At 42.0% G+C, this 14,042-nt stretch overlaps 2 protein-coding genes across 13 annotated transcripts in view; one reads left to right on the top strand and one right to left on the bottom strand.

The window, feature by feature from the left end:
• kdm1a (lysine (K)-specific demethylase 1a) overlaps positions 1 to 4,699 on the bottom strand; it is a 19,911-nt gene extending 15,212 nt beyond the window's left edge. The window contains exons 1-5 of one of the 7 annotated variants that reach the window (XM_020054173.2): positions 4,598 to 4,673; positions 3,765 to 3,816; positions 1,490 to 1,783; positions 1,011 to 1,185; positions 744 to 877 (exon numbers count right to left, since the gene is read on the bottom strand). In XM_020054173.2, the coding sequence (XP_019909732.1) occupies positions 744 to 877; positions 1,011 to 1,185; positions 1,490 to 1,783; positions 3,765 to 3,809 (648 nt within the window). In that variant the 5' untranslated portion in view covers positions 3,810 to 3,816; positions 4,598 to 4,673. Of the gene's footprint in view, positions 1 to 743; positions 878 to 1,010; positions 1,186 to 1,489; positions 1,784 to 2,400; positions 2,774 to 3,764; positions 3,817 to 4,597 lie in introns of those variants that run through there. The other 6 variants (XM_010879634.4, XM_020054172.2, XM_010879626.5 and 3 more) reach the window with 6 other exon arrangements.
• Positions 3,261 to 14,042, top strand: tmem30b (transmembrane protein 30B). Of its 6 annotated transcripts, XM_020054174.3 has the most exons (9): positions 7,436 to 7,692; positions 8,355 to 8,625; positions 9,003 to 9,110; positions 9,213 to 9,320; positions 9,411 to 9,501; positions 9,625 to 9,759; positions 9,897 to 10,103; positions 10,700 to 10,900; positions 11,156 to 14,042. In XM_020054174.3, the coding sequence occupies exons 2-8, from the start codon at positions 8,437 to 8,439 to the stop codon at positions 10,876 to 10,878; spliced, it is 1,017 nt and encodes a 338-aa protein (XP_019909733.1). In that variant the 5' UTR covers positions 7,436 to 7,692; positions 8,355 to 8,436; the 3' UTR covers positions 10,879 to 10,900; positions 11,156 to 14,042. The 6 variants fall into 6 exon arrangements, with proteins under 6 accessions (XP_010877940.1, XP_019909733.1, XP_034153179.1 ...); XM_010879638.5 differs by lacking the exon at positions 7,436 to 7,692 and adding an exon at positions 3,261 to 3,347 and having other exon boundaries at positions 10,700 to 14,042; XM_034297288.1 differs by having other exon boundaries at positions 7,436 to 7,553; positions 10,700 to 14,042.

Raw genomic sequence — 14,042 nt, 5'->3', positions numbered from 1 at the left:
CACTAAATGAATGCGCACGCAGCGCTAGCAGTTGCGATGTAAACTTGCGTGTGAACAAAAAAATTGAAAAAAAGAAAAGAAAAAGAAAAACTGATTTGCTGTCTTTTTCCGGTGTAAATTATCATTCAATGATCCCCTCCAGAAGTGCATGTTGTGGCTCTCCCTCTCTGAAGGCCACACGCACTCTGAAGGCCACACGCACTCTGAAGGCCACACGCACTCTGAAGGCCACACGCACTCTGAAGGCCACACGCACTCTGAAGGCCACACGCACTCTGAAGGCCACACGCACTCTGAAGGCCACACGCACTCTGAAGGCCACACGCACTCTGAAGGCCACACGCACTCTGAAGGCCACACGCACTCTGAAGGCCACACGCACTCTGAAGGCCACACGCACTCTGAAGGCCACACGCACTCTGAAGGCGCTCATGGGGCCGGGATTCATTGGTCGCTTCCGACTAGGAAGACCGTGAGCTTCTCGAGTCGCACAGTAATACATTAACACCAAGAGCTCAATCACCCAACAGTGTTGTAACGCAACAGATTATCTATATACCAGGAAAATGCGATTCACGTCTTGTCAGGTCTTTGTTTTCCTGTTTGTTTTTAATCACTGCACATGTAAACATTTATGCGCAGGACCCAGCTGTATAAGAGACCAGGGTCTCCATCTGTGCTCCTTACTGTGGCAGCTAAGGTTTTGCCATTCCGGAGCGCTACGGTAAAATGAAAGCCCTTACCGTGCGGTTGCGGATGTACAGGAACACCTTCTGCGTCTGCTGTGGCCCACCAATGATGTCCGGGAAGCAGGCGGCCTCCTGGGAAGTCATGCGGTCGTGGGGCAGGCGGCTCTGGAATGCAGCTCCCTCCACACCTGGAAAGCACACACACACACACACACACACAGTCCACCCTCACCGCCTGTCTCAAAACATACACACACACCTTTCACTGCCCAATGTGACACTCACACTCGCAGGCACGCCCTTTCGCACAGTCCGACTCACACTCACCAGAAGGCTCCTCCGGATCGCTGTCCACCTCCTCCTCCACAGGGGGCGCCGGTGGCGGGATCACCTGCTTGCGTTCTTTCTCTGCCTTGGCGTTTCGCTCCTCCTCCGAGTAGTATTCGTCCTCTGACAAATTGGCCAGGCTCTCGTCCATCTCGCGGTACTCCACCTGCAACAAGAGGCACAATAAACGCTCCATTAAAACCATGTTCCGGCTCACCTGAGATGAGGAAAGAGATCAAGCTCCCTGGGCTGCTCTTCAACACTGATTAGATAGCCAAACTACTGCATACTATACTAACTTGATGGCCCTACTAATACATTCAATACTATAATCACTGCATTAACTGAATAGTCAATGTGTATCTTGGCCTGGGGCACCTGCCCCTAGTCGAAGGCCGATGGGGGCCAATGATTTTAGTCACTTATCCCATTTCTCTCTAAGATCGGGGGAGCAGGTGTTATAGGTTGCTTACTTTTGACCGCTTGCGGCGGCTTGTCCTGCGGCCCTCGGCTGTGTCTGGGTCCACACCGCCGGGACCTGGAGGATGGGACATCGGGGGCCCGCCAGGCTCCCCGCTAGGAGAGGCCCGCTCCTTCTTCTTGATCTCCATGGAGCCGGTGGCTGAAGCAGGGGCCCCTGCTTGGGTTGCAGCATGGGCCTCTGGGGCCCGCTCAGATCCCCCGGCTGCCGAGGAGGCGGACGAGGCAGACGAGCCAGTGTCTGATTTCTTACTTGACAGCATTATGGAGGAAGACAGAGTCCTCTCCTAGAAAGAAGAACCACAACAATTAACATGGGCCAATTCCATTCACGGTTCCAGTTTTGGTTTGCGATGGGAGGCTTTAGGACAGGGCTATTCAACTCCAAGCCAGGACGGACAAAATACAGGATTTGGGTTTGGACTATTTCTGGAAACTGAATGGTATCAGACCTAAAACCAAAACCTAATTTTGGATAAAGGGAAACTGATTTTTTTTTTAACTACTAAATATCACAAATTCATTCGTTAAAGGAATGTTCCATATCACAAGGCTAGTGTGTGAAAAAGTAACTGTCCCCTGAGACTGAAAAACAAGTTACTGTAACAAAACGCCTCACATAGCCTAGTTATTAATCAGTCTCTCACAGAGCCATAGAGGAATTTTGGCCCACTCCTCCATGCAGAACTGCTTTAACTCAGGGACCTCAGTGGATTACAGGTCCAGCCACATCTCATAGTGTTTTGATTTTAGCTTTCTAAAAACGTATATGTTCTTTAACCATTCTGATGCTGACTTTCCTCTATGTTTTGTATTTTTGTCTCTCTGCTCGACTTAGCTATGCGACAGCTTCCAAACAGCCTGTTATTCTTCTGAAGATTTCTCTGATGGAATGAACACTGACCTTAGCTGGGGTGAGAGAAACCTTTAGATCCCCAGACGTGATTCTAGGGTTCTTTGTGACATCATTAGTTTTACACACTGCTCTTTTAGCAGGACGGCCACTTCTAGGAAAATTTACTACTGTGCCGAACCTTCTCCATTTGGACAGTATGGCTCTGACTGTGGTTCGATGGATGCATAGAGCCTTAGAAATGGCTTTGTAACCCTTTCCAGACTGGTATGCGTAGACAACTGTTTTCCGGAGGTGTTCTGGTATTTCTTTTGCTCGTGGCATGGTGTTGTTTTGGAACGTGCATGCTAACTGATGACCAAAGTTAGTCACATTTATATTGGACAGGGCTGTCCCAAATCAGGCTTGATTGTTTGCCATGGTATTCAAACACCTGACCCAAATAATCCCTTTCATTAGGTTGAGTTAACTAGGGGGCAATAACTTTTTCACACCTGAAGGTTGCATATTTGATTACTTAGCACACCAAACAAATTAAACAAGCACCAAACTTTGGTGTCATTCTCCCACTCTACATGTTGCTACAACAAGATATGAGCAAATTCAATTAAAAAATATGCACAATTAAAAACAAACAGGGGGCAAATACTTTTTCAAGGCACTGTACTTGGTTTTTTTTCCGTCCTCGTTATCAGCGACATTTTCAAACGTGGGGGACCAGGTGAGATCAACAAATACAATGTCCTACAATATACACTCGTTCTGAACTTTGGACCAGAGTTGAAGAGCCGTGCTCAATGATTGCCAGTGTTGATGTATTTTCAAAAAGTGGATGCGTTGTGGTTTAAAATAGTAAACGGTTATACAGCGTCGCATTTTCGCAACATTTCAGTGTAAGGAGAATGATATGACGATGATCAGACGTTCAGAACAAGACAAAATGTGTTTTTTCACGGCAAGGCAAAACGATTACAGCTAATGCAGTTAAGAAACAATAGGTAAGGTATGGAAAGAAATACAACTAACTATACAGTAGTTTCTAGAAATCGTGTATTATGTTTGCATGGTCAACAACCCTTTCCCAGAAACGATATATATGTATAGCTACCGTAAATGTATTTCAGGTTTTATAACTTCTTCGACTTAAAAATTACTGTTGTCAGTCATTTCTCCCTTTGAATACAGACTCTGAACTCTAGCTAGTTCTAAAAAAAAAAAAAACAGCTAAAGTAAATACTGATATCTACTTACTGTTGAGACTTTAAATCCACCTGCCATTCGCTAAAATGGTTGCGAGCCTAACGTACCTAGCAACCTAGCTAAATTAAGTATGTATTAAAGTGCACTAGCTAGGTGCGTCGACAGATGTGCATGATGTGATATATGTAACAAATGTAAGGAGGCTTCAAAATAACCTTGTCTTGTTTTACCCATTTCTCCGGGCACCTGGTAATATCCATTCAAACACTAAGAAATAAAGACAGAATCAGAAATATGGTCAGGAACAGCAGCTAGGAATTGTCTAGCTACCCTACTTAGCCAGCAGCCAAAAATGTCCTGCCTTATTTACACGTACTAGCTTGTTGTTAGCTAGCTAAAAGTAATTAGCTGGCTAGCGAGCTAAGTTAGCTAGCTTATTCATTATCATACATCGCTATTCCTTAACTAGCTAGTTACGCCTCGATTTCCAAATGTACATATGGAAAACTACAAGTAGGCAAGCGAGCAATCTAAATTAACATACTTGTTTCATTTGCCTTTTTCGGTGGTTTCGTTAGAAAATATAGGGGCAGACGAGACTGACTGCAGCAGTCACTCAGCCCAATTCATTGCAAGCCATCTGCCTGGCGAAATCATGCCGCTAACTTAAATAGTTAGCATTAGCCATTTTATGAATCCACTGGCAACATTAATCTTATCTGATCTAACAACGCGGATTTGCGTTGTTTTATATATACACATACATATATATATAGTAGTTAGCTAGTTATATAAACGGTATACCTATTAACGTTACTGACATCGGACTCACGAGTTCAGCACTCTTTAGCTAGCTAACTAGCTAGCAAACAGGCTAACAATGAGTCACACTGAGCAGGTGAATCGCGTCTGTATGCTAGTAAACGTAAAACAACTACACGTAAAAACACTGTAAATCCATCACATACAATTGCATTTCTCTATTCAAGCAATCATGTGGACGCTAGAAACAAACGGAACAAATACAATAAGAATTGTAAGTAGATACCTCTAGATCTCCGCAATTTGTCAACACAAAGGCAAATCGTCCTCCCGTTGAGTAATATGACCCGCCCCTCACTGTCATGCTATTGGTTAAGGAGGCTAACGTCTGTGGTCTTCTGAAAGCAACGATTAGTTTTGGATATTGACAATCATCAAGGAGGTAAAAATTTTTTCCAGGATTGGGGAATTCTCAATTTATTCTGTTACCTGATGAGCCCTCTCCTCAAGTATTTTTGAAAAACATAATAGGTACATCGAGGACAGGATACGCGAGAGATCCAGATTATATCATGACAGATCCCATGGGAGTCCTTATCCAATAGATTCAAAGGTTGCTGGAAACCACAGACTTTTGTTTCTAATAAGACTGTCTGGGGCCATTGTGTTCTTTATTCATGGCGAAAGGAATTACTCTTTTTTTTATCATTATTATCTGTCCAGTTTTTGCATAGGCAGAGTAAGTCCTAAATCCAGACTAAGGAAATGTGCTATTCCATTCTGGGTCCACTACAAATAGCTCCCTGACCAACAGGGCCTTCTAGTTGATGGTGGTGATGTCCTAGCACCTAGTGGCTGTGCCGGTCCCCACCGATCCAGGACAACTATCCTTCTCACACAAGACAAGCACTGTTCACTCCAGACATTGTTCAGACGATGACTAATGGAGTAAAGGGTCTCATACAGAGAGGCTTGAAGATTATTTCTATTTGCAGGCCATCGATGGCTGAACACCTACACAACTCTGCTCAATAGGGCACAGATAAACTTGAAGATGTGTGGTCTGTGATGTTTTGCCTCTTGGGTGTGAAATTGGAGCTGGGGAGCAAAAAGGATCCCCAAAAATGTTGTACTATTATGTCATGCATGTACTAACGTGTCCCATGTCATCAAAATGACTCGCTTTCCGTGGCATTCAGAAAGTTATTCATGCAATTCCTAAGCCCATAATTAATCAAAAGCTCTGTCTTCAACACACAACACCAATGATGTCTTCCTTCTCAATGAAGAATGCTAATGTTCTTGAGTCAGTATGTCAAAATAAATGTGTCCAAATTGCTTGGTAGAGGATCTCTAGTCCCTCAGACCAAGTAATAAATCAGTCCATTTCAATTCATGTGTGGCATATCAAGATGCTGATTAGACAGCATGATTATTGCATAGGTGTGCCTTAGGCTGGCCACAATAAAAGGCCACTCTAAAATGTGCAGTTTTACTGTATTGGGGGTGGGCCGGGGGGGTCCGAAAACCAGTCAGTATCTGGTGTGACCACAATTTGCCTCACACAGTGCAACACATCTCCTTCACATAGAGTTGATCAGGTTGTTGATTGTGGCCTGTGGAACGTTGGTCCACTCCTCTTCAATTGCTGTGTGAAATTGCTGGATATTGGCAGGACCTGGAACACACTGTCGTATACGCTGATCCAGAGCATCCCATTCCACATGCTCAATGGGTGACATGTCCGGTGAGTATGCTGGCCATGCAAGAACTGGGATGTTTTCAGCTTTGACATCAGCAAACCGCTCACCCACAAAGGCCACACACGCCATCTGCCCTGTACAGTGAAAACCGGGATTCATCCGTGAAGAGAACACCTCTCCAAAGTGCCAGACGCCATCGAATGTGAGCATATGCTCACTCAAGTCGGTTACGACGACGAACTGCAGTCAGGTCGCGACCCCGATGAAGACGACGAGCATGCAGATGAGCTTCCCTGAGACGGTTTCTGACAGTTTGTGCATAAATTCTTTGGTTATGCAAACAGTTGGTTATGTCCGGGTGGCTGGTCTCAGACGGTGGAGATGCTGGATGTGGAGGTCCTGGGCTGGTGTGGTTACATGTGGTCTGCGGTTGTGAAACCGGTTGGATGTACTGCCAAATTCTCTGAAACACCTTTGGAGACGGCTTATGGTAGAGAAATTACCATTAAATTAATGGGCAACAGCTCTGGTGGACATTCCTGCTGCCAGCATGCCAATTGCACGCTCCCTCAGAACAATTTTACAGTGGCCTTTTATTGTGGCCAGCCTAAGGCACACCTGTGCAATAATCATGCTGTCTAATCAGCATCTTGATATGCCACACCTGTGAGCTGGATGGATTATCTCTGCAAAGTATAAGTGCTCACTAACACAGATTTGCACAGATTTGTGAACAATATTTGCAAAAAATCAGCCTTTTGTGTACATAGAAAAAGTATTTGATCTTTGAGTTCAGCTCATGATAAATGGGGGCAAAAACAAAAGTTTTGCGTTTATAGTTTTGTTCAGTGTAAGAACAAATAACTTGAAACTTTCCCATCCCCCTAAAGCCAACGATTTTAAACAATATCTATCCTTTCCATGAATTCCTGAGGCTTTGTTTTAACCTAGATCAAAATGAAATATTATATAGAGACTGCCGACCATGTATCTTTCGCCTGCATCTTCAACCTGACATTTTGGGCTTCTGTCCATCATTGGTTTGCACTCCCAAAGATTTGCAAAACATGTAATTTATGGTGTTATTTTAAAAGACCATAATGTGGAATATGTACAGTATGTTGTATAGCTCTCACCCCATTAAAAAAATAAACATTCATGAAAATGTTTCCTTGGTCTGCCGAGTTCAATTGAAGTTATATTAATCCCTTAAATGTAGCTATAAAAAAAAAAGTTTAGTGATTTAATGCAAATTTGACAATGTATACACCTAAAATGCACTGTTATCTTATACTTATTTTAGTAATGACAAATAATAAAACAGAAAAATATTATGTTGCCTGCTATCTCAGCTTCCTCTTCCGTCTCCGGTTGCGCCGCTGCCGCCGCCTCACCTCGAGCTTATTTCAAAGGAGGCGAGAGGAGGGAGGAAAGAGGACGTAAGATGTATTGAGAAATCCCCGTGTTATACCTGGTTATACCACCAACCTACCACCGCCCTCGCGTGACAAAATCTTAAAACACGGGCAGGCAGACGAGGTAAAAAGGTAGGAAGGAACAGGTAAAGGTGTTCTCTGCTGAGCAGTTCCTGTTTTATTGTATTACGCTACAACACTGTAGGAAGACCTTCTAAACTAATCTAATTATAGAAAACGATTGTTATTTTTCGGTGAAGCGGGTAAGTAGCCTATGCAGTTTTTGTTTTAACATTTATGCGTGAAGTGGTATTTCATTGTCTGAACAAACGTAAGCTACTGGCACACGGAATTGTCTTCGCAGTTCAGCGTTGTGTTTTATCAAAAATATTTACTCCCAATTGTACTATTTTGTAATAGGCTATACTTATGTTACATTTTGAAATCTAGCCCCTGTAATAAGAAAATTCTTATTATTTTATGTAAGGAAATAGTCATTTCGAGTATTTTCGAGTAACATGTTTGAGGCAAACATGATACATTTGTGTGTGGTTGTAGGCCTTAGTAGTATAATAATTTGCCCAAATGTCAGTCGTGTTTTTTAAACCTTGGTATTAATTTTGGTCACTTGAGATATCAATAAATAAGTAACCTTCTTGGGTTACCTCTGATCATTTAAACAATTTGATGGGCAATCTGTATTCTAAAGGGTTGTCCTTTTCCAGAAATGGAAATTACACAAAATGTAAGCAGGTTTCTGGGAATGTGCTGTATCCATTAAAATAGTGGGCTTCGAAAAAGATTAAAAGCCAACCATGTCACATTCAAAACACAGGGCCTGCAATCATGTCCATGTCAGTGCAACTGTCCAGCAGGCCATCCTGCTAGATTGTTTTCTATTTGTTGATATGTGTGTTATTCTTAGGACATCCTGCATGACACTTGCTGTTGGTCCAGTCTCACCTGGATAAAACCTCAATAAAGGCTATCCATATCGGGAGGGAGGAATGCCGAAGAAGGAGCTAGAAACGGCCAACAGGCCCGACAACACAGCCTTCACCCAGCAGAGGCTCCCGGCCTGGCAGCCCATCCTGTCTGCCGGCATCGTTATCCCAGGCTTCGTGCTCATCGGCCTGGCCTTCATCGGCATAGGCGTCGCGCTCTTCCTCACCTCACGGAACATAACGGTGCTGGAGGTGAGCGTCACCGATGTAGATTAACTTTGGGAGAAAAAAAAAAAAAAGATGTTTAGTTTCAGATGATACAGTAGCTTTTGTCCATTTGTGTGGATGGTAATCTTGGCCAGTTACCTGTTCTCAGTTTAGTTATGAAGTTTGCCAATGCCTTTGCTCAGTGCCATATTCACTAGATTGAATTGCACGCTGCAAGTAACTCTTGAGTTATTCCGTGTGTCCTCTACCACTGTTGCTATCCGTTCACAAATTTGTTAACGATCTCATCTGACATTTGTGAGGTGGGAGGTGATTGTGTCTGGCACACAGCGTAATGAAGGTGTGAATTGTGATGAGTACTAATCAATATTTAATTCACGGCTGCATGTCTGTTGGCACAGATGGATTACACTGGGGTAGAGACCACTTCCGACTGCTACAAGTGCTCTGCCGGCACATTACCAAACTGTGTGTGCAACCTGTACTTCACTCTCAATGAGACTTTTCCGGTAATGTTCCTCAGGATGTACTCCTCCACCTGTTTTGATTAGCACAGAAGTGCGGTGTCTTATCATATGTGAGCTGCATCTAACGGAACACTTGTTTTTCAGGGTACTGTGTATTTCTACTATGGTTTGTCCAATTACTTCCAGAGCTACCGCAAATTTGGGGCCTCAAGGGATGACAACCAGCTTTCAGGGGACACTTATTATTTTACGGTGAGAAAACGTGGGATTGTGTGACCAGTCGTGGAGGAAATGCACCGTGTTTAGTGACTCATCTACTGTTCCCTCCCTTTCCCCCCTCAGTCCCCCCTAGCCGTCTGCACTCCCTATCAATATGATGTCAACAACAACCCAATTGTACCCTGTGGAATATCTGCTAACAGCATGTTCAATGGTACGTTCATCCAAATTCATTAATCACACAACGCTATAAGATCCTTCTATAATCTACTGTACTGTGTAGATCTGTTACAGTAGTAACATATATTTAATTTCTCTTCCTTGGGGGGAAAAAAAGACACCTTTAATCTGTACCAGCTGGTGAATGGGTCAAAGACTGTTCCCTTGGATGGCAGAGGAATAGCTTGGTGGTCGGACTACAACATCAAATTCAGAAACCCTACTTCTGACCCACTAAGAAACGCATTCAATGGTGATTATTTTAATCCAGACGCCTTTGCATTACTGTACACAGTGTCTCATCCGTGAACCTGTCTTCCACGCCTTAACACACTGTTCTTAAATGTGGATGTTGCTCTAGATTAACTTGTGTTAGCATTCCTCTCAAAGGGACTGTGAAGCCCCCCTTTTGGTCCAAGCCGGTTTTTGAGCTGGACCTCACTGACAAATCCAACAACGGCTTCTTGAACCAAGACTTTCTGGTTTGGATGAGGCGGGCCGCGCTGCCAAACTTCAGGAAGCTGTACCGACGAATCACAGGCCCTGACTACGCCAGTGGACTGCCTCCAGGAAACTACACTATTGAAATAGCCTACAGTATCCTTACAATGTCAGTTTATGAAATTTCATGACCATTGCTGTGAGTTAATATTTAATCCAATTGTTCCCATCAACAGAGAGAACGTACTGAATTTGGAAGCTTTAACACAAAATGCTGGGATTTTAAATAATATTTCAATGTGTGTTGTATTCCACTCCTGTGGGGATTGTCTCGTGTTACAACAGATTTTATCTCAGTCGTTTCTGCATTTCTGCTCAACTGGTTTTACATGTTGGGTGAGGCTCTTCAAACAGGAGAGAATGTCAGTGTGTTACTACAACTTCTCTCATGGTGGTTGTGAAAAAAATGCTAATGCTAGTTTAGACAAATTACCTACGCAAAGATTACTCTTGTGTGACCAACACAACAGCTCAATCAATGTTAATCATTTTACAGTAAAAAAAAAAGTGTTGGCCGAGCCTAATTACAGGGGAACTATTTGACATGTGCCACAAACATACATTTCAGTTCAGTGCGCTCACTCAGAGTTGCTGTCGTGTGGTCTGTAACTCAGGTGTGAATGCTAAGTTGGGTGGTCACTCCGGTGGCACTGTTCAATGTTCTGTTTGGCCTTGACACACCCGTTCTCCAGACTATCCTGTGATGAGCTTCAATGGGAGGAAGAAGGTCGTCTTGAGCAACGTGTCCTGGATGGGCGGCAAGAATGATTTCCTGGGTGTGGCTTACTTGGTGGTCGGATCCCTTTGCATTGTCATGTCGATGGTCATGCTCATCGTGTATGCCAAGTTCAAGTTCCCTGATGACGTCTAATCACTGGACCCAATTTTCTGATGTGGGTGAAAGGTTACTATTATGTTTTCTTACAGTCCAGAGTCTGACCTGAGATTTTTCCAATTCTTTAATAGCCAGGTTAATTGACTTGAAGATGTTCATTAGACGTTATGTTTTAGTTCTGTAAAACCCAAGTTGGATGGATACAGTTGCATGCATCTACACACCTTGCATAGTCTTATGACACTTATGGTGTTCAATGTTTTACTTTTTATCCTGTTCTCCTCAAGTTTTTCATATCCAATTTGTGATTAAGGTCTGGCTTCAGCACCTCCTATGACATTCTGGTTCTTATTATGGGGCTCACTCAAACAAGCTCAGCCAAAATCTGGACTGGAATACCAAAGTGCCTTCCCTGGGTTTCTACCTCGATTGAGCCTAACAGTACCACAAGGAGTCATTTGAGATGAGGCAAGGCAACCATATGCAATTACTAAACCCCCTCGCACCCCCCCCCCCTTAGCAAATAACAATCTTTCCCAGAGAAAATAACAACCTAACTCTACAGAATTGTTTACAGAAGCATAAGAAAGGTTTTAGAACATGTGCAAAGTTTACTAAATGAGGCTGTATGAATTGTGTGCATCTCTATGTGAGGTTGGGGACATTAGTTTTCCAGGGTTAGGCAACTTTCCCGACTTTTACATGGGCTTTGATCATCTCCTATATATTTTAGGGCATTTCATGCATAACTGACTACTGAAAGTGAGTAAGATGGGGAAAGTGCTGAACATGATGCTGTCACCATTATACAAAGGCATAGGTAGTTTCTCTGCTCATTCCTGGCCTGCATGGGTAAAGAAGAAATACCCTTTTCTTTTCTAAATCACCCAATCACCACAACTAGCTAATAAAAAAGACTATAAGACAACATGGCAAAAACACTGTAATGGCCTGCTTTGGGTTCAATCCAAAACAACACCAAGGGAATCCTTGTGACTTGAAGTATTGTTATCGGGCATCATGTTATGGGTATGGTCCTCACTGGCAGAGACTGAGATTGTGTCAGGATCAAAAAGAAAGAAAAGAAGCAAAGCCCAGGTAAAAAGTTATAGGAAAACCTGCCTCAGGCCTAAAAGAAAAAACATGACTCTGGATATTATTTATTTTTTTACAATTGCCATGGTTGGTAGAGCCTGGGGCTTGCAATGCCGGGGCAGTGGGTTTGATACCCACTGGGGACCGGATTAAAATGTATGCAGTCACTCATGTATGTCGCTGAGGATGTCTGCTATATTACTTGCATGTAAAACAATACCATCACTTCTGCCAAAAACAACATAATAGCTTTTTAGGATGTCTAATGTCAGACCTGACTTAAAGCTATGCTTTAAATATTGCTTTCCCTTGATGACTCCTAATCACATTCACCAGGCTTGCACAAGTTCAACAATGGGCCTGTGTTGCCCCAAGACTTGTGCAAAGTTGTTAGAATGTAATTTAAAATTATTCACAGCTTAATGGCTAGCAAATGTGCTTTTACCAAGTTTGAACTCCGGGTTGTAACAACATGCACATCTAGGATTTATTTTATTATCAATTAGATTATTCTATGGTGTTCTTTCTCATTGAAGATGTGTAGTCTGTTTAGTTGAATCTTTAAGTAAAACGATTAAGCTAGTCCATTCTTACTTTTAAATGTAAGGTGCTAAAATGTGAAGACTTGGAAATGGGTGTTTATTTTTTGACCAGCCACTGTTTCTATATATGCCATGAGATTCAAGTGTGTGGACAGTGACATTTTTAACCTCTAGGCTGTGTACTCTGGCACTTTAGATTGATATGACTCAGTGAATGTGAGGTTGAAATGCAGACTGTCATCTTGAATTAATGCATGTTCATCCATTTATTACAGAACCGTTTAGAAATTACGTCACTTTCTGTATGTCCCTATCCTATTCAGGTTACCAAAAGTATTTAGGCAAATTCCAAATTGATGTATTGAATTAGTGGATAGTTGTGTATTTGGTCCCATGAAAGCACACAATGAATCCCTCAAAACCTCTCACTTTACAAACTAGTTTGAATAATTTGCAGTATGTGTCCTGTACAAAATAATTTGTATAGAATACAAAGACATGAAGCCGAACGTATCATGAATGGTGAATTACAAGGGCATAAACCACTACCCTCCCCTGTCATATTTTTAATGTGTGCAATCATCTGTTGGGTATGATCTTTGCTATTTGTAATGTTTTAAATAATCATTCCAGATTTATTTTGGGTTCTCTGTGCGCACACATCCTCGCCTCTTACCATTAAAAATAACTGGAGGTATATCTGTATTTACATTAGCCTCTGTGTGAATAGTACATTTTACAGTAAAACATTCACTCAATAATGATACCTTAGCTGTACATTATTATTGAGCTAAAATAATCTGAGAAATACAGTTGCAAGTTTGGTACAGGCATTGTCTGTTAGGAATATGGGATCAAATACTAAAACATCTCACTATAATACACATTAATGTGTCCAAATACTTTTTTGGGGACTATGTACAACATTTGTAATTTCTAAGCATTTCACCCACTGGGGATGAAAATACATTCAAATTAAAGATGACAGTATGATTTCAAAACCTAAAGGAGTGGGACAGAATTTCACTGTGTAAATACATACTTTTGAACCCCACTTAACAGTCTGCCTAATATTGCATCTAATTCAGAAAACAATATAAATTACAAGGAGTTTCTGAATGAAATTAACAACCTTAACAGGTTTGAGGTTTAGAAGCTGTGTAGTATATTATATTTGTCTTCCTCTGATACTCTGGGTAAAGCTGCCTTAGAATCTTGTATTGATGAAGCCCCTTTAGGCAATATAAGATAAGGCTGTTAGTTCATTTTTTTTGTTACAATGGTAATGTTTACTATGATTATCTGTTCAGAATTAAATATTTCTGAAGGCTGGAGGAAAACATGGGCTAATATTTCTCATTTGGACAGGACCTATAAGCCATAGAATTAAATAGCCATTAATTATCAGATGGAAGATCTCAGGGCTGTATAGACCAATGGTATGTACTGTAGCATGACTGTTGTTATAAATGTTGTATTTATAACAGTGTTTGTCATTTTTAAATAATTGTTGGTGAATTTACATGTTTTTCCCTTAAATAAATGCACAAATAGAGGAATCAA

Source organism: Esox lucius, chromosome 15 (genome assembly GCF_011004845.1).
Source record: "Esox lucius isolate fEsoLuc1 chromosome 15, fEsoLuc1.pri, whole genome shotgun sequence".
Taxonomy (NCBI): Eukaryota; Metazoa; Chordata; class Actinopteri; order Esociformes; family Esocidae; genus Esox; species Esox lucius.
This window is presented reverse-complemented; position numbering and strand designations above follow the sequence as displayed.

Bases quoted from the DNA above. Each gene is read 5' to 3' on its own strand.
- tmem30b (XM_010879638.5), top strand. From the start codon at position 8,437: ATGCCGAAGAAGGAGCTAGAAACGGCCAACAGGCCCGACAACACAGCC. The intron at 9,502-9,624 runs GTACGTTCATCC...GGGGAAAAAAAG, and splicing joins TGCTAACAGCATGTTCAATG to ACACCTTTAATCTGTACCAG. The intron at 9,760-9,896 runs GTGATTATTTTA...TTCCTCTCAAAG, and splicing joins ACTAAGAAACGCATTCAATG to GGACTGTGAAGCCCCCCTTT.